The 25,859-nt window shown below is 39.5% G+C and overlaps 1 protein-coding gene across 3 annotated transcripts in view; it reads left to right on the forward strand.

The window, feature by feature from the left end:
- Positions 1-25,859, forward strand: part of LOC126237180 (trithorax group protein osa-like) — a 101,358-nt gene that overhangs the window by 27,805 nt on the left and 47,694 nt on the right. The window contains exon 4 of one of the 3 annotated variants that reach the window (XM_049947053.1): positions 2,856-2,973. The exons of the other annotated variants lie outside the window; for them this stretch is intronic. Within the exon in view, the coding sequence (XP_049803010.1) occupies positions 2,856-2,973 (118 nt within the window). The remainder of the gene's footprint in view (positions 1-2,855; positions 2,974-25,859) is intronic. 3 annotated transcript variants of the gene reach the window in all.

Raw genomic sequence — 25,859 nt, forward strand, 5'->3', positions numbered from 1 at the left:
TGACCTTCACCTCAGAGATGGCTACATCAGTACCTCCATCCATATCAAACCTAGTAACCACCAGCAATAACTCCACTTCGACAGCTGCCACCCATTCCATATCAAGAAGTCTGTTCCGTATAGCATAGCCACCCGTGGTCGTCGCATCTGCAGTGATGAGCAGTCCCTCTCAAAATATACTGAGGGTCTCACTGAAGCCTTCATTGACCGTAATTATCCTCCCATCCTTGTACAAAAACAAATCTCCCCTGCCTTATCTTTCCAGTCTCCCACCACCTCCCAAAGTCCCACAGTCCGGCCACAGAGAAGCATTCCCCTTGTAACTCAGTACCATCCAGGACTGGAGCAACTGCATTAGATTCTCTGCCAGGGTTTCGATTACCTCTCGTCGTGCCCTGAAATGAGAAATGTCCTGCCCACTATCCTTCCCACCCCTCCTACCGTGGTATTCCGCTGTCCACTGAACCTACACAATATACTCATCCATCTTTACACAACCCCTGCTCCCAATCCCTTACATCATGGCGCATACCCCTGTAATAGACCTAGATGCAAGACCTGTCCCATACATCCTCCTACTCCAGTCCGGTCACTAACATTACCTATCCCATCAAAGGGAAGGCTACCTGTGAAACCAGTCATGTGATTTACAAGCTAAGCTGCAACCATTGTGCTGCATTCTATGTGGGCATGACAACCAACAAGCTGTCTGTCCGCATGTACGGCCACCGACAAACTGTGGCCAGAAAACAAGTGGACCACCCTGTTGCTGAACACGCGCCCAAACATATCATCCCTCATCTCAATGACTGCTTCACAGCCTGTGCCCTATGAATCCTTCCCACCTACACCAGCTTACGTGAATTGAGCGGGTGGGAACTTTCCCTGCAATATATCCTTTGTTCCTTTAACCCTCCTGGGCTCAACCTTCGTTAGTCACTGTTTTCACCCATCCAGCCCCCTCCCTATTCCCATTCCAGCACTACACAGCCGTCATTTCACCGCCACACCCAGACTTTTAATTTCTTTTTATTTCTCTCCTTTCCGGTACTTACCCCCTCCCTCCTCCACACCTTCTCTCCTACCCTCTGTCTAAACTGCAACACTTTACTGTCTGCCACTCCCACCATACTACCCCTCTACCCCTCCCCCTCCCTGTCCCAGCCTCCTCCTTACCCCCACCCAGTCGCCACTCCCATCATGCACTGGTGCTGCTGATAGCAGTTTGGTTTCAGCTCTCTGAGACTGCAGGCGTGTGTGCAAGTTGCATTTGTGTGTGTGTGTGTGTGTGTGTGTGTGTGTGTGTGTGTGTGTGTGTATGTGTGTGTGTTGCTGACAAAGGCCTTAATGGCCGAAAGCTATAATTGTGTGAATCTTTTTGCTGTGCCTATTGTGACACAGCATCTCCACTATATGGTTAGTAGCAACTTTCCTTCTCTGATGTAAAATTACCATTCCATGTTCAAAGTCTGCTAATTCCAATTGTACAGCCATAATAGCATTGGAAAGCTCTTCACGTGTATCGCCTGAGTACAAATGACAGCTCCAACAATGCATTGCCCTTTTGTATGTTGTGTATGTGCCACTATCTACGTATCTGCATATTGCTATTCCATGACTTCTGTCACCTCAATGTAATGTGGTGTAGTTTAAGAGTAAGTTAATGAACTTTCTGTATGGTATCTCCTTCTACTCCATTGAAAAGTATTTACACAGACACTCTAAATTTAATGTTTTAGGTTATTTTCTGATTAGAATAAGCACTGCAATGCACAGTTCTTTTTTTATGTTACATTATTCCATTGACTTGCATAATGTGCAAGCCAAATAACCTTTAAAAAGTTATCAGGAGTGTGCTGTTTGTCACACAGTGCCCCAGTGAACTCTCACCATTACAGCCAGGCTAGTGTGATTATTTAGTTCTGTCATATTCCTAATGATGTTATCCTTTTATGTGTATCAGATTTGAAATATTCAGTTGGAGTCTGAATTTACTGAAGTGATATTACCATGTCTGGACTTTCTGCTGCAATTCCCATCCTTTAAAAATTGTTACATACTTTCATGATCATAGAGGTTCAAGGATTGTTGTGCTCAAAGTATCATATAATGGTGTCTACATCCAAGATATCAACAACAGCATTCTAAGTAGAGCACAACTGCAAAAATTTGAAAATAAAATGTTGACCTCCCTCAATAGGGTAGCAATTACGTGTACTGCAGATACGACTGGACTGGACTCCTAAATCCTGTGTATAAGTTAACCATATATTTGGTACTTTTTTAAAATTTTGAGAAAGAAATTATTTGTGTTAATTTTCAAGTGCCATTGTAGCTTCCTTGATGTACTGAAACAGATAAAATTATTTTTATTTATTTTAAATTATTATTTTTTTATTTTATTTATTTTAAATTATTATTTTTTTTATTTTATTTATTTTAAATTTAAAAACTCAGCTGTGTCCATCCAAAGACTAAAATATTACTTTATTTTTATGTAAACATACCTGTATATGTGTCATAAAATTGAAATGATGAAACTTGTGTAAAAGTTTTCCCCCACTTGCATTCAAGCTAACAACAGCAAGAAGCATGTGCTGTCCCACTTCACAGATATTATGCAACTGCTGTATAAATTCCATATGATCACTCTTTTTTTTAAACTCTGGCTTTCTTGTCTGTTCAGTAGAGATTTTGCAGTTGATTTTAAATTAATGTCATTGAGCTAGAAACTTGAAACTTTCAACATAGCTCAGAACTGGATGACAATGCAGTATTAACTCACATTCTTATCTGGTGTTTGGTGGAGGATACTTTGTGTACCACTGCCATTTACCCCTTTGTTCTTGTTCTAGTCACAAATGGTTTGTTGGAAGATCCATTGGTGCTAAGCCTCCATGTAAGCTCAAATCTCTTGTCGCCTTCATGGTCTTTTGCAAAATATGCATACAAGGAAGCACTGTGTTGGTTGACGTAAGTGAAGACAAACTGAAATACAACTGAAATTTGTCACATGTTCCGTTTTAATCTTTTCAAAAAGTTTGAAATCAATTGAAAAATTTCACCCACACAGGACTAAAATGCAGAAAATAATTAATTGAATAAAAATAAGTTTTTAATACAACATGTTTTTAATTTGGACTAAAAAGTACAAAATAATTTCTGTAAGCCCCAAACAGATTCCTGATACCTTACAGATCCTCCTGAAAATTTGAGATTGTGTATATTTAACAGCTACAAAAATCCCCATAAGATTTTTTATGAAAAACATGGGGTGCATGCAGTACATAATTGGCGCATGAATAGTTCACCCCCGTACTATTATAAGTTGCATGTGCTCCATGGTTTTCATTTCAAATCTTACAATTGTTTTCAGAGCTATTAAAAATTCACAATCGAAATTTTCAGGACTACGTGTACAGAAATAAGAAGCTGTTTGGGACTAGGAAAAATTATTTTATACTTTATAGTCCAATTTAAAAAATTTTCTGTTTAAAGCAGTTTTTTTATTTAAAAATTTACTATGTTATTGGTCTGATTACTGGTTTGACGTGTATTCCTCTCTTGTGCGAACCTGTTTATCTTAGAATAGCACTTGCATCCTTCGTCCTCAGTTATTTGTTGAATTTCTTTCGCTGCAGTTTTTACCGTCTGCTGCTCTCTCTAGTACCTTAGAAACTGATGTTTTATAACATACCTTGTCATCCTGTCCCTTCTTATTCACATTGTTTTCCATATATTTCTTTCTTTGCTGGTTCTGCAAAGAACGTAACCTCCTCACTCCCTTTAATTTTCAAAGTCCATGTATAGCACCTCATTTAAAACACTTTTATTCTCTTCTTTTCTAATTTTCTCATTGTCTTTAATTTACTACCATACAATGCTGTGCTCAAAAAATACTTCAACAGATATTTCTTCAACTAATTAAGGCTGACATTTGACACTAGCAGACTCCTTTTGACCTAGATGCACTCTTTGACTGTTGTAGTCTGTCCCCCCCCCCCCTTTTCCCTCTCCTTGTTTCATACAGCAAGTGTCATTTTGTTTCCAAGGAAGTAGAATCACTTTGTCTACTTCATGGTAACCATTTTTGATATTCTACTACTTTTCTATTTTTCTGTTCTGCTACTGCTCCTTCTTACTTCCATATTTCTTCAGTGTTCTCCCAATCCATATCTTGTACTCATTAGACTGTTCATTCTGTTCAGAATGTTCTGCAGTTCTTCCTCACTTTCACTGAGATTAGCAGTGTCATCAGTGAATCTTATCATTGTACCCATTCTCCCTGAATTTTAATTCCCACTGTTGAACCTTTCTTTTATTTCCATCATTGCTTCTTCAGTGTATATATTTAACAGTAGGGGCCAAAAACTGCAACCCTGTCCCACACTCTTTTTAAACTGAGCACTTCATTCTTGGTCCTCCAATAACAGTATATTGTTTCTTCTTGGTTCTTGTTCATATTGTATATTACCTGTCTTTTCCTATAACTTACTCCTATTTTTCTCAAAACTTTGAACCTCTTGCACCATTTTATGTTGACAAAAGCATTTCATAGGTCGACAAATCTGTCTCAATTTACTCATAAACTTGAATGCATGAGCTGTTGAAACTGATTGTGTGAGTGTTTCACACTTTTCTGTCTTGCTATCTTCAGGATTGTGTGGAAGATATTTTTTCACAAGTATAATGGTGTGTCTCATAGATTATGCACACCAACTTGACTAGTCATTTGGTTGCCACTGCCCACAACGATTTCAGAAACTCTGAAGGAATTTTGTCTAGTTCTTCTGCCTTATTTGATTGCAAGTCTTCCAGAGGTTTGTATAACTCTGACTCTAATAAAGGATCACCTATGCCTTCCGCATTGACTTCTTCTGTCATGTCATCCAACAAGTCCTCCCTCCTGTAGAGGTCTTCAGTGTAGTCTTTTGTACTCTTTCCACCTCTTTGTTCTTTCCTTTGTGTTTAAAAGTGGAATTTCCATTACACTCTTAATGTTGACACTTTTGCTTTTGATTTCACTGAAGGTGGTTTTGACTTTTCTTCAAGCTGACTCAGCCTTTCTGACAACCATTTCTTTTTCAATTTCTTCACTCGCCCCCCGCCCCCTTTTTCCCCTGCAGTTATTTCACCTTGGTGTCACTGTGCTTCCTATATATTTTATTCCCAAGTAGAAATATTGCTGTATCCCTCTCTTTCCCTAAACATTTTTGTAGTTGCTTCTTTTACCAATTAGTTGAAGTATTTCTTCTATTACCCAAAATTTCTGTGCCATTACCTTGCTTGTTCCTGAGTTTTTTTGTCCAACTTCTGTGATTGCTTTTCTTATTGCTTTCCCTACTACCATATTCCATTCTCCCATGATTATTAAATTATCATCTCTCTTTACATTGTGAATCATTCGTTCATTATACTCATTGAATTATTGGTGTAGGAGTTGGTTTTCTGTTGATTCTGATGAGAATAAACCTATCAGTGAACTGTTCACAATAACTCACTATCTTCCGTGGCTTCCTGTTAATAACAAAACCTACTCCTGTTGCACCAGGGACACTAAGACTTCGACTCATACCACTTAGCATTTAAATGGCAGTGCATTCATTCACACTGCACATGACTTGGTTTTGTTTTTCACATGTATCAACAACACTGATCAAAAAAAAAATCCAGTATTATTTAATTATTTTTAGTATGCTGAAGGCATAATATAGTTTTTGTCTGGTACAAACTGTTGGCATACAGACACAGACAATTTCATAGCCAAAAAAGGTCTTTCACACACATGTTGATCGTAAATGTGGAAGGCACTGAAGACATCCTGGACAGTTTAGATGTAAAAGAATTTGTCTTTAAAATAGGAATTACATTGAAGATCAGTCAGTTATATCTACACATTCAGAGGGAAACTTTCAACTGAAATGGCAAGTAGTCTCAAAAACAGGTGTAAGATTGGCAATGTCCTCAAAATGTTCAGGAAACTATCCTTGTAATTCTTTCAAGACTATAATAAATTCTTCAAACCTCATGTTTTCTTTAAAAAAAAGTGAGCTTAGGGAAATGCACTGTGTTTGTTAGAACGTGTCCCTTTGCAACGCAGTTTTGTTATTGAATACAACCCCATCATATCAGAAAAAAAGTTATTTCTCACCTTGCAATGTCTTACTGTGGACAGTGTCCTTTCAAATCAACTTAACCTTTTCACTCACGAATTATTTTTTTCAGTTCTTCGAATTAAATTATGATTTTTCAAATCTATAAAATATTCCATGGTGCCCCACTAAGGGGGATACAATGCGTCCCCAAATGAGGACATTGTGTTCAAATGGGTGCAGTATAAGTTGAAAAGTCAAATTATTTTATTTTATTTTATTTCACCAAAATACATAAATTACACAAAGCTTACTTAATGATTATATACATAAACTCTGATTTTACACTTGTGAAGAATGATAATTAAAGAAACAATTTTTTTGCTATCCAGACATAAGTGAATGTTACATTTTACACAATAAAATTTGGTTTTGCCTTTGCAACCCAGTTTCTTGCACCTGTCAAATGTTTTTTGTAACTGACCACTGGAAGAGGCCAAACGTTGTCCAAACAAATATCAGCTTCTCGACGAAATTCCAGATTGGCCCATTTTGAAGTACTCAGAGATGGCATTGGACTCGCTCCAGTGGGACCTCCCTTTTCTTGGCAGCTGACTTATCTATTTTTGTCAGTATTTTGGTCACACTTACCCTAAAGTGAAGCAAATCAAGGTTCTTATTTTTAGGAACCCCTATTTCTGATTCACTTCTCTTGTAATCAATCCATGCATTTACACATGCAATATCAACTGCATGAGCAAACATGTGAAGTGTCCACTTTCACAATCTGATTAATGTGCAGGAAATTGTAATCAGAAAATCCACATTGTCGACCCCTCCCGTTTGTTGATTGTAAACTTGAATAACTTCTGGCCGGTCAGTGTCAACAAATTTCTTTGCAGTTTTATCCCATCTTTTACACACATCTTTGTTTCCAATTCCCACAAAATTTGATGCCATTACCACTGGCTTATTGGCATACCATTTTGTTACTGTAACTTCTCCGCCTTAACTTATCAGTTCCTAAGCGGAGCCTCTACCACGTTTCTTCATCATCTTTGTCACTTGAAAATGGTGGGTTCATGAAGCAGTTTTGGCACACCATACGTATTGCATACATATTCTTATTCTCAAGTACTGCAGGAGACTATAATTCGATAAATAATTATTGAAAATGAGAAGCACATTTGTTTGATTGATTCTTTCTGTTAATTTCACCACTACTGATGCACCAAGACCAAAAATTTTTAACATTGTTGGATCAAGTTCTGTCATCGAGCCTTGATTTATTATAAAATCAAACATTTGACCATTTGTTCCACAGAGTGCAAATATTTTTATTCCCCATGTTTTGGTTCACCCTTCATATACTATTTTACATTCAGTTATCCCTTGAAAGGCACCATTTGCCCATCGACACTAAGATGTTCTTCTATTGGTAAACTCAGCAACCATTCTCTTACGGAATTTTATATTGGTCTGACTTTCCAGAATTAATTATTTTTATCAGGATCACATTTTATGTCAACACAGTGGAAATTCTGTCTCAATTTTAGGAAATGGTTAACTGGTATAGTGTCTGCTATTCGGGAAGTACATAACTGCAACTTCCAGCAACATCTAATCATGGGGTATCTCAAATTTCCCATCAGAATTTGAATTCTTATAAGTAAAAGTATTTCTTTTTCTGTCTTAGGAGAAAAATTGCCTACATTTCTGTGAACTGCATAAATATTTGTGCATGCCACACATTTCTGTGCAAGAACATCAGTGAAATATTTTTTTTAAAAATTGGTAGGGAGTCTCAAGGTTATCCACTGGTTCAGAGTAACATTTTTACCATTTGATAAATGGAGATACATAAGTGAGTCCTCTTTTCCTGCGCCATATATCTTTTTTAGGTGTTAATTTCCCAAAATTATGATGTCACTCTATATCAGCAAACTCCAGCACATCATTTTCATGCACAATATCTGTTTCAGTATGATCTTGTTCATTGTCATCAGTGTTTTGTGCTCCGATGATAAGGGGATCTCCAGAACCTATAATAAAAAATGCTATTACAGAAAAAAAAACTCATAAAAAATGTACATCTGAGTAGCCCAGATGAAAAAGCCGCTAAATTCATATTATGTCCATCTTGAGATGGGTACACAGCTGTATAGATTTTTTTCAGTGCCTATGTGATGGAATATGTTTCAGGTTGTAAAACTGGCTATAACCTGTCGAAAATGGCTGTCAAAAATCTTTTTTGGATTCAAAAGCAGCTAACTGCATGTTGACTTCGGGTGTAAATCCCGCGAAATGCCCGATACGCGTTGCTGTCGCCCTGCCATGTCTGGATGCAAAACACATGAACAGACATCAGACTTACAAATCTGGACATTCAAAACCTGTTACGATTAGAATGGATATTTTTCTTATTTGGCTGTAGGTTGGCTGCACTTTAACAAATTTGTACACAACAGTAACATTCTCGCTGTCAATGCACTGTAGTTTGGATGGGACAAGAGTTTTGTGATTATCTCAGTGTTACTTATCATGCAGTTAGGGGGCTTTGTGTCTAAGCTACTCAGCTTACAATACACCATATGATATAAAATGTCTAACGTTACCTCCATCATTGTTCTCTTGTTCACATTTATCGCCAGGATCAAATGTCATGCTGCAGTGGGTACTTGGACAAGGACCAAGCAAAGCCGAGACAGGCCAAGCCTTGGCCTGCAAATTTGGCACGTGTGAAGTGTGGCAAACTGTGACCAGTTCTGCATTGTACGATATTCTGCTGCTGTTGATATTACCCTACATTTATCTGACCAAAATTCCTTATCTTTTTTCCTTCAACATCCTCATACCATTGGTAATTGCTGACTCCTCTGCCTTTAGTGTGTGCTTTCATAACCAAAGGGCAGGAGGTTACTGTGAAACTCTTGACAGCTCCTTTGCCCTCTTGACAAGGCCATGGCAGAATGAAGGTAACTACTTATACCAGAAGTCTTTGGCCACTGTAGCTGAAGACTTTTATTCAGAATTTAAGCAGTGGTTGGGATCAAACCCGGGACTCAGAACATCGTAATTACGAGTCAAAGACACAATCTGTAGACCATTGTTTCTGTATACAGATACATAAAATACCATACTGCTGTCAGCAGTGCATAGTCAATGGATGATTGAGAGCAACAGTATCAGTTAAAGCAGTATAACTTCGAAAGATAACAGTGTGCAGTGATCCTTCAGATCTCCTATAAATGAATTAATGGTAATTAGAATTTTCCTATTGGCTTCCCCTCGTCCTTAAAGATAGAAAAGATTGTGCTTGTAAACCAATCAGTTGATAATTGCCTGATGTTTGTTATACCACTGAAGAATTTAGTCAGCTAGGATATTGTGTTGTGATGGTATATCTTCATTCCAATACCCTGAGGGTTTGTCTTCAAGTATTCCATGTTGTTCAGTGCTGTAATTACTTTCACAGCACTGATGGATACAATTTCTCAATTAATTGCATTAAGAGGTGACAGAATTTATTCCTGATGATACCATTAAATGAAATTCCCAGTTTTGAAGATGTTGATGGTTATCATAAAATCTTTTGCCATTGTTTTTCTTGATATGTACATAATTTCTTCATCCTTCCTTCTTCTTGCCTTATCCAGTCTATGTTTCCTTCTCTCCATCTGACATTTATAACCTTTATATAGTTCTTGTTATTTTATTCCTTCTGTAATAACCCTAATTTGGCTACCACATGTTTGATAAATTTCATCTTTTGTATGTCTTGTAATTATTTGAAGATTGTTTTATCCTTGGTACTGTTTCATTTGTATGTTCTGTGCACATCTTGCCATTACTATGCCAGCCATGACTCATGATGCCAAGGATTTCCCTTGCTGTTGTCGTAACATTGTATAAATGATGACCACAAACCTTTATTCAAGGCAATGTTAAAAGCTGGGGTGTAACTTGACTACACAAGGCTTCTTCCTGGTCATACACAATCTGATTTTTTTCTAGATTTGAAGTCGTTTTATACTGCGTATATTGTGGTTACAAACAGCTTGTATAGTAAGTTGAAGTGGACAAAAGAGTTAATGTTTGTGCTTGATACAATGGCAAAATCACATTTCTGCAAAAGGAGAAAATTTATCTAATGGATATCTGGACAGCGGCTATAGCTGATGAGATGGTTGTTGTTCTAATGCCAAACACAATAAGAAACACGGTTATGAGAATCCAATGACTACTTATTTTGTCACAGTGTGACAGCACAACTTAGATATTTCAGTAGAGATACAAAATAAGCTGGACAGACTTGATTCTTTACAATATAAAGGATATATGACTGCCAGGAACTGTTGACTTCCTGTTGCAGGTGATTGAGGTGCCATCCATAGTTGGTGATCTCTGTGAAGGTGGCAGGAGTCACTGAACAGGTGAATGGCAGTAGTGGCAGATGTGTAGTAATGTGTGGGTTAGTACACTCCTGTTTGACGTTCTGATGGTTGACATGTCCGTAGTGTCAGAAGCAGTTTTTCTGGGCGTGCACGGGTCCTGGTCTGCACGAACTAGCATGTAGGGGCAGAAGTGATGTGAGCACTGGTATGAGTGCCATCTTCCCCCTTCCTGAGAGTAGGCGGACAACCCTGGCAACCTGCAGGCAGGGGTCATGTTGACATTGGAACCTGTGCTTGAGGTCATGAGTTGGGGAGCTGCAGAGGCCAGAGTAATGTAGACAGTGCTGGCAGGAGAGCAGCAGACGGACGAAACTGAGTAGGCCTTACTTCGGTCGTATGTGCAAGTGGCGTACAGAGTTTACTCAAACAGATGGTGTTCGGTTCGAGTATGGCAAGATGGGCATCAGTGAGAAACACGATGACACAGCCAAGAACTTTGCAAAACTGCAGCATTATGATTTTACTGACAGTGTAGGCAGTCCCAGTGTTGCTGGAGGAGAAGTGCGCGTCATTTGAGGAGGCCCTTGGTGCACATGAAGCCATGCCCTAGCCCCCTTTCACAGGAACAGGCATGGCAAGGATGTTGTGAGGCCGAGCTGTGTCGCCCTTTTGTGGCTGGGCCACCTCTGGAGCAATTGAGCACTGGAAGAGGCATTAGCATGGCTGTCCGGTGAGAGGGTGTCAGTGCCCACCCAAGGATGCAAGTGATTGGAGTTGTGCGCCCCAAGACACTCGTCAGTGAACACCATGAAGAAACCCGTGCTATTTGTGGATGGTGCCCAGATTCCAAAGCAGGTGGCATCTGAACACTCAGGCCTTAACAGGAGATTGTGGCACAGATCATTATGACATCAGTGCCACTGCAGGACCATTGCCTGGGTGCAAGACATGGAGAAGCACTCGCTGCTGCAAGCCATGCAAGAGTTCAACCGGACTCTTGACTTCAACTGGAATCGTTCTGTAAGAACTGAGAAGAATGTAAGGGCCTCTGTCAGTGACCAGTCCATGACATATTTTCAATTTTAATTTGACCGTCTATCTGCTGTCTGATGATTTCTGGGATGGCACTGGGCCTGGTTTGATGTTTTCTGCTCTTGTCCTGTGGAGGTGTAATGTTTACAATATGCACTACATGCTTTTTGCTGATCCCATATACTAAACTGAATCCTGCCTTGCATAGCATAAATCTCTTTGTTCCCATCCTAACCTATAAAGAAACAATATAGTGTGAAATTCCACTACTTTGCATAGCAACATATAAATAGACTTACATTTCTGAAAGTGTTGCATTTCACATGTACCTTATACTCAAAACTGTAAGCTCGACAAGCCCCTGTCCCTAGTGTGAGTCTGTGCCTCACACTCCTATGTACCATTATTAGACCACTTAAGTGTGAATCTTGTCCTTGAGTTTCTATTTCACAAGAATATGTCAAGATGTCGCTTTTCTCATCATCCGTAAGTATTGAGAAGCAGTTTCCCTTGCACTTGCAGTCTTGAGCAGGCTTCCTGCTTGGTATAACTTTTCCAGTGACACTTGTATATCATTCACGTCCAGCACATTTCAGCTTCCTCAGATTCCTTTTCTGCTTCATTAGATTTCTAAATTGATTTCAACCACTTTGATGACTCACCTTTATATTTTCCTGTGAACATTCAGTATCATTACTGGGTATAAATTCACTGCCTGAGTCTGCATAAGCTTCACTTACATCACTATCATCCACTGCCATTTCTCCAACTAGCTGCTGGAGAAAGCAAATCAACATGCGCAAAAGTCAGAATGTGCTTCTCCCTCCTCAGCAACTGCTGAACCATTTTGTGCAAGAGGGAGGTACATCCTAAAGGTGCCTCAAGTGCAAGAGATAGTAAAGTTTTAATTACATGTATTACCATCAGTTTCCAGCAGATCTATTTCATCCTTGCATCAAAGATGCAACTAATTTTATTGCACGTATAGGTGCAATAAACAGTTTTTTGTGGTTTTTTGAGGTACCCCATCTTGCACCAACTCTTCAATTGAGGACCATTCTCCAAAACCACCATTAAAGGCAAGCCTTTAATAGAACAAAGCGCTGGCAGCACCTTGACTGTCCCGTCTGCTGCCGCCATTCACTGTGGGCAGCACACCACCCAGTCTGTACCCACCCATCATCCCGGCTTGGTCTCCAGCTGCTCCAGAAGTGGCTGGCCCAGCCACATGTGGGTGACACAGCTTGGTCTCACGGCAACCTTGCCATCCCTGCTCTTGTGGAGGGGGCAGGGAGTGGGGGCACAGCTTCATCAGTGCACTGACAGACACCTCCTCTACCAATGCAGCACCTCCTCCAGTGACTCCAACACTGCCTACACTGTGATCAATGCCCGCTGCTGGTACCTGCCAGCCTCCTGCTGTTGCTGTCTACAGTACCTCAGGACACTGCGGCTCCCCAGCCCATGACCTCTAGTGCCAGGTCCAACGCCAACATGACCCCTGCCTTCACGGTGCCAGGGTTGTCCATCTGCTCTAAGAGACGGGGAGGAAGATGCACATGCCAGTGCTCATGCCACTTCCGCCCCTATACACTAGTTTGTGCAGACTGGAACCTGTTTGTGCCCAGAAAAACTGCTTCCAACAATTTGAACACGTCAACCATCAGGGCGCCACCGAGAGGAGCTAGCCAGCCAACCCTCCCCCCCTGCCGCCCCTGTCCCTCTTTCTTAAGGAAGGAGGAGTGTAGTAACCCACACATTACTACAAATCTGCCATCACTGCCATTCAGCGGCTCCAGGCATCTCTGCCAGAGACCACTGACAATGGATGGCAGCTCAGTTGCCTGCAGCAGGAAGCCAGTGGCCCCTGGTGGGCAAATTCCCTTTATATTGTAATGTGTCAGCTCCAACTGACCTCTTTTGTATCTGTATTGAACTGTCTTGTGTTGTGCTGTCACACCGTGATGAAATAAATAGTTGTTGGTTTCTCATAACTGTGTTTCTTATTGAGCCTTGTTTTTGTATTTTGTGATGATCATAAATCCACAGCTTAGTTGCTACTGATTTTAAGGATGGAGATCCTAATTGGAGATACATAGGCTGATTAATGATAGAGACTGAGGCTCCAGTATAAGGAAGGAATAATGTGGGAATACTATGAATCATTGCCAGCAGCATAAGGCAGCATTATGCTACCCTTGATTCTATGATGTCATTAATTTTCATTGGAGCACTCGACTAATGATTATGTGGCTGGCTCATACAGACATCTCCTGTGTGATCCTGGTGATAACTGTGTTGATGGACATCATTATAAAGTAGGCAACTACATCTTGTGCTTGACAAAAGCTTTGGGTTTTTAGATAACTGAAATGCTTGCTTGTTACTCTGGACACTTAATGTTACTGCCTGTAAATGAAATGCTAAATGCTTTTGATACACTTCCCAGACGTCTTGAGTTTCATTGAACACTTGGGAAGCCAGGAATGCAAGAAGCGATTGTAGACATGCCAGGTCCAACAGCTTCTGTAAGGGCTTATGCTGCAGTTTGAGCTGTGATTTCCAGAGCTCCAAAAGTGATGGTCCATAGTAGTTGAAACACTCGGCAAAACGACCTGACAAGCTCTATTCTAGCATGGGGTGGAATGCAGTTCTCTAGCTACTGTTGTACTGCTTCTTCCACAACACAGAATTTTTTTAATAAGCCTTACTATTTACAATTAATGCACAGAAAGTAATAGTTCCTGACTATTCTGCAAACATACCACCTCATGGCCAGTACAGTACTTTGAATGTTTATTGAATAACTCACACATCACTATTTGAGAACACTGGAGATTCGAGTGGGAAACACTCAGATATGAACCACTCCCTTGATGCACCCATATGCCATTAGTTTGTTCAGTTAAAGGATAATTAATGGTGGAACAGTGAATGGGGACAGTCCCGTGTAAGACAGACAGGCAAATCTGTTTGCTAACAAAGTGCCACCAGTGGGTAACAACAGAGTTCTAATCATATTAGGAGAAAACCATACAGGGCAGAGTCATCATCAGTAGATACACTGGAGTGTTTGCTGTAAAAATCGGCAAATTGACAACTGAGAGGGTGGCAGTCCACTGCAGCCATTAAATCTTCCACAAGTGTTTTACCACGTGATCTGGCATTGGCAGATATATCTTTCCACACAACCTAGCAACCTTGCTACATGCATGCTTAATTCTGTTGAGCGATCAATCCAGCTGTCTGATGGGATTACAAGAGTTAGTATTATAGTATGCACCCAATTACTTATACTGTCATGTACCTATCACAAATCCATGCACCATAAAAATACAGGAAGATAAATATTCCATCGACATTGAAAATGAAGTTTGAAGTAATAATAGTAATATTTTTTTCTGAAACCAATAAAGTAAACAGTTACACATTGTGTATTTCCAGTTTGGTCTTATCAAATAACAATTGAAGGAGCCCTTTTTTTTCCTTTAGAAATTTTGTGTGGATCTAGGTGTAACTTTGCTTGGAAAATTATAGTGTAAGTGGGCTAAAAAAATATGAGATTGAAAACTTCAAACAAGGAAGGAACTGTAGTGATAAATGGGAAACCAAAAATCCAGAAAATTGTTAACAACTGAAGCAATTTCTAGTTCAGACAGCAAAGGAAACAGTTCTCTGGACAAAAAGGGGGGGGGGGTGTATGCGTGGTGGAATTTGGAATGTTATGAATCGGTCACAAGAAGACAAAGTGCATAGCAAAAATTGAATAAAGTCAACAAGGTTCCTTGAAACTAGGAAGGAGACAGCCAAACATCAGAAATTCCAAGAGAAATTTTAATGAAAACCTATTAATACAAATGAACAATACTAGAACATATCCTGTCTACTACGTATACTTCTTTCTTGTAAGTCCCCTGGCCCCAACCTTTGCTAATCCCTGTCCTTCACCACCTTTCCTGCTCTCACTCCAGCACTAGCAATGCCATCAGTTCCACCTATACACGTACTAGTCATCTCTGTGTCTCTCTTGTCGTCTCCCCTTCTCCCTCGCCCAGCACAGTCTTCTAACTCTGCACCTAACAGCTCTGCCCTCTCTCCACCATGCTGCTGCTGCACGCACACCTCATCCACCCCTACCCTGCTGTCACTTCCCCTCCCCACCCCATGACTGCTTCTTACCCTCATCATGGATTGCTGCTCGCATCAGATGCAGTCAGGTCCGATCAATTGTAGACAGTAGTCATGTGCGTGTGAGTCATGCTTTATGAGTGTGAGTGTTTTCTGTTTCTGAAGAATGACTTTTTTCTGAAAACTAAAAGTTCAGCAGTCCATTCATTGTGTCTGGCTGTGACAATGGATCCTGTATGTGGCAAGTAACAACCTATCCTTTTCACGTTGTTAGACATTTTTATAAGACTTCCAAAAGCAAAATAAGTAAATAATCTCTATCAAATCTTTGCTTCAAAGATCATAAATGGGAAAAATGGCACATAACAACCAAGAAAACTGTGAAATTTTAGCAAAGTATTTTAAAAATTATTAAATTCTTGAAGTCCTAAATCAAATTTAACTTTGTAACGAAACAAGCTGGGATCTTTTTACTTCCTCTCTTGTTTTGCCATCTGCCTCCTTAAATTCATATTTTATTTTTGACTAATTACCATTAGCATACATGAGTATAATCTGCATTTCCATTTCAAAAAAAAAATGTTGGCCCTCAGGCTTAAGAAATATAGCACCAGATCTAATTTTGTGCTTAGTTTTGTGTATGTACTCAAGTTCCTAATTTATTTTGACTATTCCTAGTTAATATCTTTTGTTATAGGGTGAAATCAGTTTCATGGCTTAGATTCTATTGTTAACTTATAAACAAATATAAATTGTGAACTAATTATAAACATTTGGAAGAAGCCCACTAGGATTCTTAAAGTGTTTATTTGGCTCTATTCGAAAATATATTAGCAAAACCAGCCCTTAATTAATTCCAAAGTAATTACCAGTTTTGTCAAAAGTATTGTTTGTATAACTATATATGTTAATTTCATCATTTAAACAAGTAATTTGGCTTAACCCATGCAGTAGAAGAAACTGTTAAAAAGAAGGAATTTTTTTATATATTCAGTTAATTGAATGAGTTCTGTTTTAATTGTAATTTCTGTAACTTTAACATTGAACAATGTGTAGTTTCAGTGCCTGTTATTATGAGGATATATAAAGGCCTGATTTTTTTGTCCAGAGACAGTCAGTCCATAGCTGATTTTCAGATGAGAAACCTGTATTGGTTAGTTCCAACAACAATGCATCAACTTAACTGTGAAATAAGTGTAACACAAATAGGTCCTGTGTTAAAATAATGACAGTGTCTGTTCAATAGTGCCACACGAACTGTATTATTCTCCAAGAACAGTGTAGTTAGAGTTTCGCTGCTCATAGACGTCCAACGATAAACTATTGTAGCAGTATGCTGACATTTGCCTGCAAACTATTAATGAGGCTTATCAAAAGTTAACCAATAGTGAACTGGCCATATTAACTGTGTTATATTGGGGGGTTGTGAACAGTGAAAATAAAGAACTGTGAAGTGCAACTGTCGGCTACATCATTTACAGTAGTCAGTGTTGAACTTCCATCCCCCACTTTTCAGTCAGAATAGCAACGCAGTATGTCGACACCGAGGACTATCAACAAATAAGTAAAGCAGGTGAATGTCACTCACTCTCAGTACCTGATTTCATATCACACACTGAAAGGCAAAATGAAGGAAATCATCAAATCCCTCAAAAACAATAAAGCACCAGGGGAAGGTCCCATAATAACAGAAATTGTCCAAAATATTTGTTTACCACAAGAGATTCCTGAAGACTGGAAGACAGTCTAGATCCACTTATTGCACAAAGCAGGTGATAAACCTATTGTGAACAACTACAGAGGCATTTGTCTCCTATTGATTACATACAAAATCTTATAAAAACACTAGTAACTAAGGCAAAACAACAACTTGACATCCAAATTGGTAAGTAACTGCCTGATTTTAGAAAGAAAGAAAAGATCTTTTTGAGAACAGATTTGCCCCTATCTGTTTATCAGACTCAGTGAAAACAGCCAATTGACAGATAGAATTGCTGAAAGAACAAGCTGAAAAAGCAGGCTTACAAATTGCCTTTGAGAAAATGAAATTTATGTCTAACATTAAGGGTGTGCCAAGATAATGAAAACAAAATATGAGAAAATTGAGAGAACTGCCAGATTCAAATACCTAGGAAAAGTAACTGAACTGTATGCTTTGGATACAGAAGCCATTAAGGCAAGAGTTAGTAAGATGAAAACAGCATATTACCTGACTAAGAACGTATTTAATAAGAAATCAGTATCTCTCAATGCTAAACTTAGACACTACACTACAGCATTTCACACAGAAGCTTTTTATGCAACAAAATGAATAGCTCTAAACAAAATGGTGATTATGGAAGCACTGGAAATCGTAGAATGAAAAACACCAAGGAAAATTTTGGCACCAGTTATAGAGTAAACACAATGCAGGTGTCATAATACTGGATTTCATACGTGTATCGAAAAACATTACAGACATGATTTGGAAAAGAAAAGCTTTTTTCTATGGCCATGTCAAAGGATGCATCCCAACCACAAAAAGATTACTGCCACTCAGTAATAAATTGTAAGGTTTTAAAGGTTTCCACAGAAAACCCAGATGAATTGATTTGAAGAATTGTATGACTCTCATGAAGATTGTGTAAAACCTATGACTGAATCAGAAGGCCCTTAATCTTATCCACAAGACAACACCATATCACAAGTAGAGTTAAGAGGAACACTTTCAAGAAGTTTTTAAATCAATACAGGGAGATGGTGTCTCACCTCTTCTCTTTAATCATGCACTGGAGAAGATAATAAAAGAGTGATTAGAAGGAGTTATTTAGACAGAGACTTGCCAGTAGTATCTCTCTCAGGCACAAGTGCAGTGGGCTCAATGTTGATTTCCTGGAATTTGCTGATGACCTGCCACATCACTCTAATTCAATAGAACCTCAGCGAGCTTAATTTTAGTAGACAACAAGCAGCAAAGGTGGGACTAAACATGTCACTTTAAAAAGACAAATTACATCGCAAACAGCAGTGATTGTCCTTGCACGCTGCACTTGAAGCAAGCAGAATGCAAAAAGCAGCATATATAAATACGTGGGAGAATGGCTGGACCCCAGTCTTTTCAAAAGAATAACTTTATCAACATAAGCAAACAAGCTGTAACTGGCCTAACAGCTGAATAAGAGAACCTATAACAAAAAAGTCTCTCTCTTGCATCATAAAACTCTCAGTTTTACATGGTTGCCAGTAGGTAGCAGCAGTGTGCGCCCACTTCAGTTCTAGTAAAAGTAATGTTGGGACAACAGAAAGCATTTTGTTTTCTAAATTTTGCACAGTGCGTGTCAGTAATAACTGTTCAACATGACTTTTCATACTAAGCATGGTATGAATCCTCCTATGGCAATGAACATTAGATGATGGGATGAACAAGTCCGAGAAATACCGTATTTACTTGAATCTTAGCCGCACTCGAATCTTAGCCGCACTTGAATCTAAGCTGCACCTGAAAAATGAGACTCGAAATCAAGGAAAAAAAAATTCCCAAATCTAAGCCACACCTGAAATTTGAGACTCGAAATTCAAGGGGAGAGAAAAGTTTTAGGCCGCACCTCCAAATCGAAACAAAGTTGGTCCATTGTAATATGAGACACAATTAGGTCGAACGAATGACAATACAGCTACAGTAGTTTGGTTCGAATCGTAAGCTTAGCAGTTACGCTTTACCAGATAGCCATTGCTATGCGTCAGGCGCTCCGTCCATATTTACATGGGTACCCTTCCTTTTTCACGTGCTTCGTCTGGTTTGAATCGATTGCTTATTTTTCTTTGATCTGACAAGTGCCGTTCTCTTTGTTATAGGTGTTTACGTCACTCTAAGCTGAAAATGCAGTACTGTACTGTGTCATGCATTGTTTGTAGCTTTATGATAATGAGTGTTTACGAACCTGTCGCCGCTCATGGCATGGCTTGCTTTTGTGCACATTACCGTCGCTTTTTAAAAAGAGAGAGAGAGAGAGAGGAATCGTCTTATTAGCGAAACAATGGCAAGAGACTGCTATTTGTTTTTACTTACACCGCTGCTTTCTTTGATAATGTCCAACAAGAACCAAATAATAGACTGCGTATGATAGGAGATGTTCTGAACGAGAGTTTAGCGAAAATTTTTCTCCGTTTGAAAATCTTTGCAGACGCCTCTATAGTACATTACATTCTGCACAGATGTTAGAGTCATCTTAGATTTAAAAATCTAGTCAATTGCCGTGCTTCATTTCTGACTATATCACTATTAGGCATAAGAATAATATGAATATAAACAGGACATGATATGTATATTCTTGCGTTTTTGCTGTTGTCTCACTCTAGTTTCGTAGTTTATTAGGCAGACAGGATTTAAATGAGATAGCAGCAAAAACGAAAGAATACATGGCAAAATGTTTATATTCATATTATTCTTATGGTGAAGAGAATACTGCATGTGGTTCACAATTCATAAACATTCCTATTAGCAACCATCTCTTCTCACAGGTAGGAAAGAATTCAGAACGTAGAGTTGGCCATATTGACAAACATCCCAAACAGTCTTGCCAGTCGGATTTTCGTAGTATATTGAAATGCTGCTACATTCGAAGATGAACAATGCGGAATTTGTATTTACTTCGTTGGATAATGTATGAAAATGCAGTGGTCGAAACTCGGGATGGAGAAAAAAGCTCGTCTGCTACCTTTTTTTAAAATTTATTTACTGACGCAGAGGTTTTGGTGCCAATATTTATCTTTGTGCCTGCAAAGCATGCCTGTGTAGCGCTACATATATTCGACAGCAGAAGTTAGTTATGGCGGCACCTACCAACATTTTCCAGAACTTTTGCTTACTTTGCACTCAATTCTAAGCCGCAGGCGGTTTTTTGGATCAGAAAAACCAGAAAAAAAGTGCGGCTTAGATTCGAGTTAATACGGTAGGTTGTTTGTGTAAAGGAAACCAACAGGCCGTCCGCAAGTATCTGACACAGACATCGAATGCATCTGTCATAATTTCACAAGAAGTCTGCAGAAATTCGTTTACCATGCAGCTCGACAGCTCAACGTGCCACCGATGTCTGTCTGGTGTGTGTTGCATCAACATATACACATGAAACCATACAAAATTCAGCTACTGCAAGCTCTTCTTGAAGTTCACAAACAACAATGTGTGCAGTTCCTTAATTTCATTCTTAAAAAGATGGAGGATGACAGTTTTTCCATGCTTAGTTTAGTGATGAGGCAATATTCCATTTAAATGGAAAGGTGAACCATCATAATTTGAGAATATGGGGTACAGAACGGCTACATGAAGTTGTACAGCATGAGAGCGACTCTCCAAAATTTAATGTGTTTTGTGCAGTTTCACAGGAAAGGGTGTATGGTCCATTTTTCTTTGCCGAGAACACTGCTACAGGAAGCACATATCTCAATATGCTTGAGAACTTTATTTTCCCATAGTTGGAGACCAATTCGAAAGACATTATTTACCAACAGGATGGGGGCACCGCCACACTGGAATCTAAAAGTGCGGGAATTTTTAAATCGAAGGATTACTGAACGATGGACCAAATGAAAAGACTCTCTCTGTCTCCATTACCAACAACAATGAATGAACTGAGACGTTGCATAACAGCAATTGTGAAAGCTGTAACTCAAGACATGCTCACTGCATTGCGGGAACAATTTGAATACTTCATTGACGTATATACCATGCATCTCAAGGAGAGGCGTATTGAACACCTATGAAAAGATGTGGAAAAAAGCTTTTGAGTTGCCTGCTCATCAAAAAACAAAATTCATTGTATATGTTTATTAGCTTCAGAAATATAGTCGTGCCAAATCAAATTATTCTTTTTGATGTACCTTATATAAAGGATGACCAGACCAGGAGCTCTTCAAATACTGTGAAAAAATTGTGGACATGACAAGGAAGAGATGTCTCAACTTACATGGACGTGTCTACAGCATGCGTCCCAGCAGGTTAAACATTCGGCTTCTCGCATATTGGCAAAAGCGGAAGACTGAGTCACCATGGTTGATGGAAGTGATAAAGATCTGCAGGAATTGGGAAGTACAGACAGAGACTTAAAAGACTGGACATCTTGTGGGAGAATGCTCAAGCAAGTGAAGTTCCAGGGCTAATAATCAGGCAAGAAGACAGGTGTCCTCTGGACGAAGGAAGTGATGGAACAACACAGAGAGAATGTGCAGCTGCTGAATGAATATCAAAACCACTCCGAACACGCTGGTTGAACGTCATGGTCCTTTGTGGGCCTGTACAAAACAAGAAGTAGTAGAAACAATGTTGTGTATGCAGTACAGAAATATATTAGTGCAACAGATGAATACACATAGTTGTGAAATATAGCTAAGTTTATATGTTTTGTCCTTACTCATTCTGTTTTTGTACTTGTTTGTTACTATAGAATCGGTTAACGTGAAGTAGTATTGAAAGTCAGTTCCAGAACAGTTTTTAGCCACAAGATGCATAAATCATTGGAACTATGTGTAAGCCATTTTCACAAGTTATGCTGACTGACTTGACTTATTTGATTGATTGTTACATGTTGTTGGGAGGATACTTACTTTTGTGTTGTCTAAAGGGCAGTTTTTGAATGGGTATCTTGATATTTATTACACAATTTGATATCAGTTGTGGCCCATTTACTGATCACTTGCTACAATGTTTTCCAGATTAATCCATCAGCATATACTGTATGGAAATTTGTCAAATATGTCATAAACTGGGTGAAAGAGATGTACAGTGATAAGACAACAACTGCAAGACATGAGTCAGGACCAAGACAGATATATCACTGCACTTCCATTGAATGATACAAGCGTGTTGTTATATGTGGTTTTTATTTCATTGTTGCAGATATATTGGACAGCACATACTCATTTTTCATGTAATGTTCTTAGACATCTTCTTTCTGTCTATTTGACACATGCTGAGTACCCAATGTTGCTCAGATATGTATTTAAATGATTAATGGAAAATCTCGTATAAAGATGTGAAACAAATACTAACAAAGAGATAGAGGGGCTGGCCAGTACTTACCTCAGCTCAGTACAGCCGATAGATACACAAAAAACAGAACCAAAAATTTACGTTCCTATCTTTCAGAACAATTGTTCCGTCATCAGGGAGGAGAGAGGGGAAAGAAAGGGAAGAAGGGAAAGTAGATTCAGTTACTCACAACCCAGGTTATGAAGCAACAGGGAAAGGAAAACAGGGAGGGTAGCAAGGATGGAGGCATGGTTGTCAGAGGGAAGCCAAAGATATCTAAAATACTAACAAAGAGATAGAGGGGTTTGTGAGTAACTGAATCTACTTTCCCTTCTTCCCTTTCTTTCCCCTCTCTCCTCCCTGATGAAGGAACATTTGTTCCGAAAGATAGGAACGTAAATTTTTGGTTCTGTTTTTTGTGTATCTATCGGCTGTACTGAGCTGAGGTAAGTACTGGCCAGCCCCTCTATCTCTTTGTTAGTATTTGTTTCAGATATGTATTTATTCCAATCATCTCCTTCCTCCTCACTCTGTCCATCTCTCCACTCCCCCTCTATGTCCATCTCCTTCACCTCCCACTGTCTGTCCATCTCCTCCTACCCATCACTCTGTCAATCTCCTCCTACCCCTCTCTCTGTCCATCTGCTTGTCCCCCTTTGTCCATGTCCTCCTACCCCTCTGTACATTCCCTCCTACTCCTCTCTCTGTCTATCTTCTCCTCTCGTCTCTCTCTGTCCATCTCCTCCTCTCTCATCTCTCTGTCCATGTCCTCCTCTCCCCTTTCTCTGTCCTTTACCCACTCCCCTCTCTGCCGTATCTCCTACTTCCTCTATCTGTGTCCATCCTTCGCTCTTCTTTCTCCACGTTGTCACCCCCACCCCAGTAGGGTGCTATTGGTTCTCAGTACCATTGTATTTCTTTCCACATTGTAACTAGTCTGTGTACAAAATTTGGCTGAAATCATTCCAGGGTTTTAGGATGAGCTTTCTACCCATGCTATTGCTCACCTACTAGGGTAATCCCAAAAGTAAGGTCTCCTATTTTTTTAGAAGTACAGAACTCTGTTTGTGTGGCAGTTGGTCACACTGTTATGAAGAGTGCTTCACACACTGTGTGTAAACATGCACATGCCGCACTTAGGCACTCAGTCTTGGCTTGGCAGCCGTTGAGAATGGAGCTCCCATTGGATGTTACTGCCAAGTGCGAATTGTGCACGCAGTTATTTGGTTTTTGAACGCAAAGGGCACTGCGCCGATTAATATCCATCGCCAGTTGATGGAAGTGTGTGGTGAGTCGTGCATGGATGTCAAAAATGTTCATAAGTGGTGTAGAGAGTTCGCAGCTGGTCAGACCGAAATTCACAATGAACAAAGGAGCGGGAGACCGTCAATTTCTGAGGAGGCAGTGTTGAAGGTTGAGCAAAGCATGCCTGAAGATCGGCGTATCACCCTGGATGATCTCTGCACGTTGGTTCCTGAGGTTTCCTGAAGCACCACTCACAGAATTTTCATGGAAACATTGAATTACCGGAAGGTGTGCACAAGATGGGTGCCACGCATGCTGATTGAGGACTACATGTGGCAGTGAGTTGATGCTTCCTGCGCATACTTCACCACCTTGCAGCTGAATAGGAGAACAGGATAACTTTGAGGATTCGATTGTCACGGGCATACCACTTTACACCTGAGACCAAGCAACATTCATGCCAGTGGTGGCATCCTTCTTCGCCAAAGCCGCGGAAATTAAAACAAACGCAGTCTGCTGGTAAAATCATGAAAACCGTTTTTTTGGGATTGGAAAGGGGTATTGGCTCAAATGGCTCTGAGCACTAAGGGACTTAACATCTGAGGTCATCAGTCCCCTAGAACTTAGAACTACTTAAACCTAACTAACCTAAGGACATTACACACATCCATACTCGAGGCAGGATTCGAACCTGTGACCGTAGGGGACGTGCGGTTCCAGACTGAAGTGCCTAGAACCACTCGGCCACCACGGCCGGCGGAAAGGGGTATTGTTGGTCAACTTAATGCCCACTGTGACCACAATTAACACTGATAGGCACTGTGAGACCCTGAAAAAACTCAAACGGGCAATTCAGAACTGGAGTAGGGGAATGTTGAGCAAGGGCATACATATTCTTCATGAGAACGCTCGCCACACATCGCTCGGCAAACCGTTGCTCTCCTGCAACAGTTTCAATGGAACATAATCACCCACCCACCCTGTAATCCTGACCTGTTCCCTAAGTTAAAAGAACATTTGGCTGGAAAGCGATTCAGCTTCGACGACAAGGTGAAAGAAGAGGTTCATAACATTCTGAACAGCATACTGGCGAGCTGGTATGACATGGGCACACAAAAACTGCCACAGCGTCTACAAAAATGCATCAACAGAAATGGTGATTATGTCAAAAAATAGCTAAGTGTTCAAGCTGTCAACTGATGTAAACCATTGTAGAAATAAACAGGTCTATGTAATTTAAAAAAATAGGAGACGTTACTCTTTTGAGACTACCCTTGTACATGCATATCAGGTGTATTTCATATGTATTTGTACATGTATTTACCTGTATCTCCGGCAATTTTGCCCTGCAGTTTTATTTTCATGCAGCTCGATGTTTGTGACATTGTATCTCCTAAACTGTGTGTTGTAGTACTATATATATTTTTGTAAGTACATTCAGAAATGTATGTGGAAACTGTTTGCAAAATGTGTTGTGAATAACATTAGTAATAAAGAAGTAATAAATTAAAACATTATGCTTGATACAGCAGCTTTTCGCGTATCTCAGTATATGATGTCATATCTCTTGAACTATGTGTCATACAGTGATACATTTTCGTAGGTACATTCAACAGAATATGTGGATACAGTCTGCAAAATGTGTTACGAATAGTGTTAGTAGCTAAGAAGTAATAAATTTAAATGTAATGCATGATGTGACAGTTTTTCATGCATCTCTGTGTTTATAATGTCATATCAGATATCATGTTTCATGCAGCACGTTTACTGCATGAACAGCAAAAATGTAGCAAATGACAAACTTTTTTTCCTTTCTTCATTTTGTGAGGGTTGTCAGAAAAAGCTTTGTAAATATTTGTAATTATTTTAAGTTTGTTGCAAGTCACTAAGTGCTCTCATTCTCAAATACTGGGTGAATAGAGTATAGATACTCACACGTCATGGGCCATTGCTGCTTTTTCA

Source organism: Schistocerca nitens, chromosome 2, assembly GCF_023898315.1.
Source record: "Schistocerca nitens isolate TAMUIC-IGC-003100 chromosome 2, iqSchNite1.1, whole genome shotgun sequence".
In the NCBI taxonomy this organism is placed as follows: Eukaryota; Metazoa; Arthropoda; class Insecta; order Orthoptera; family Acrididae; genus Schistocerca; species Schistocerca nitens.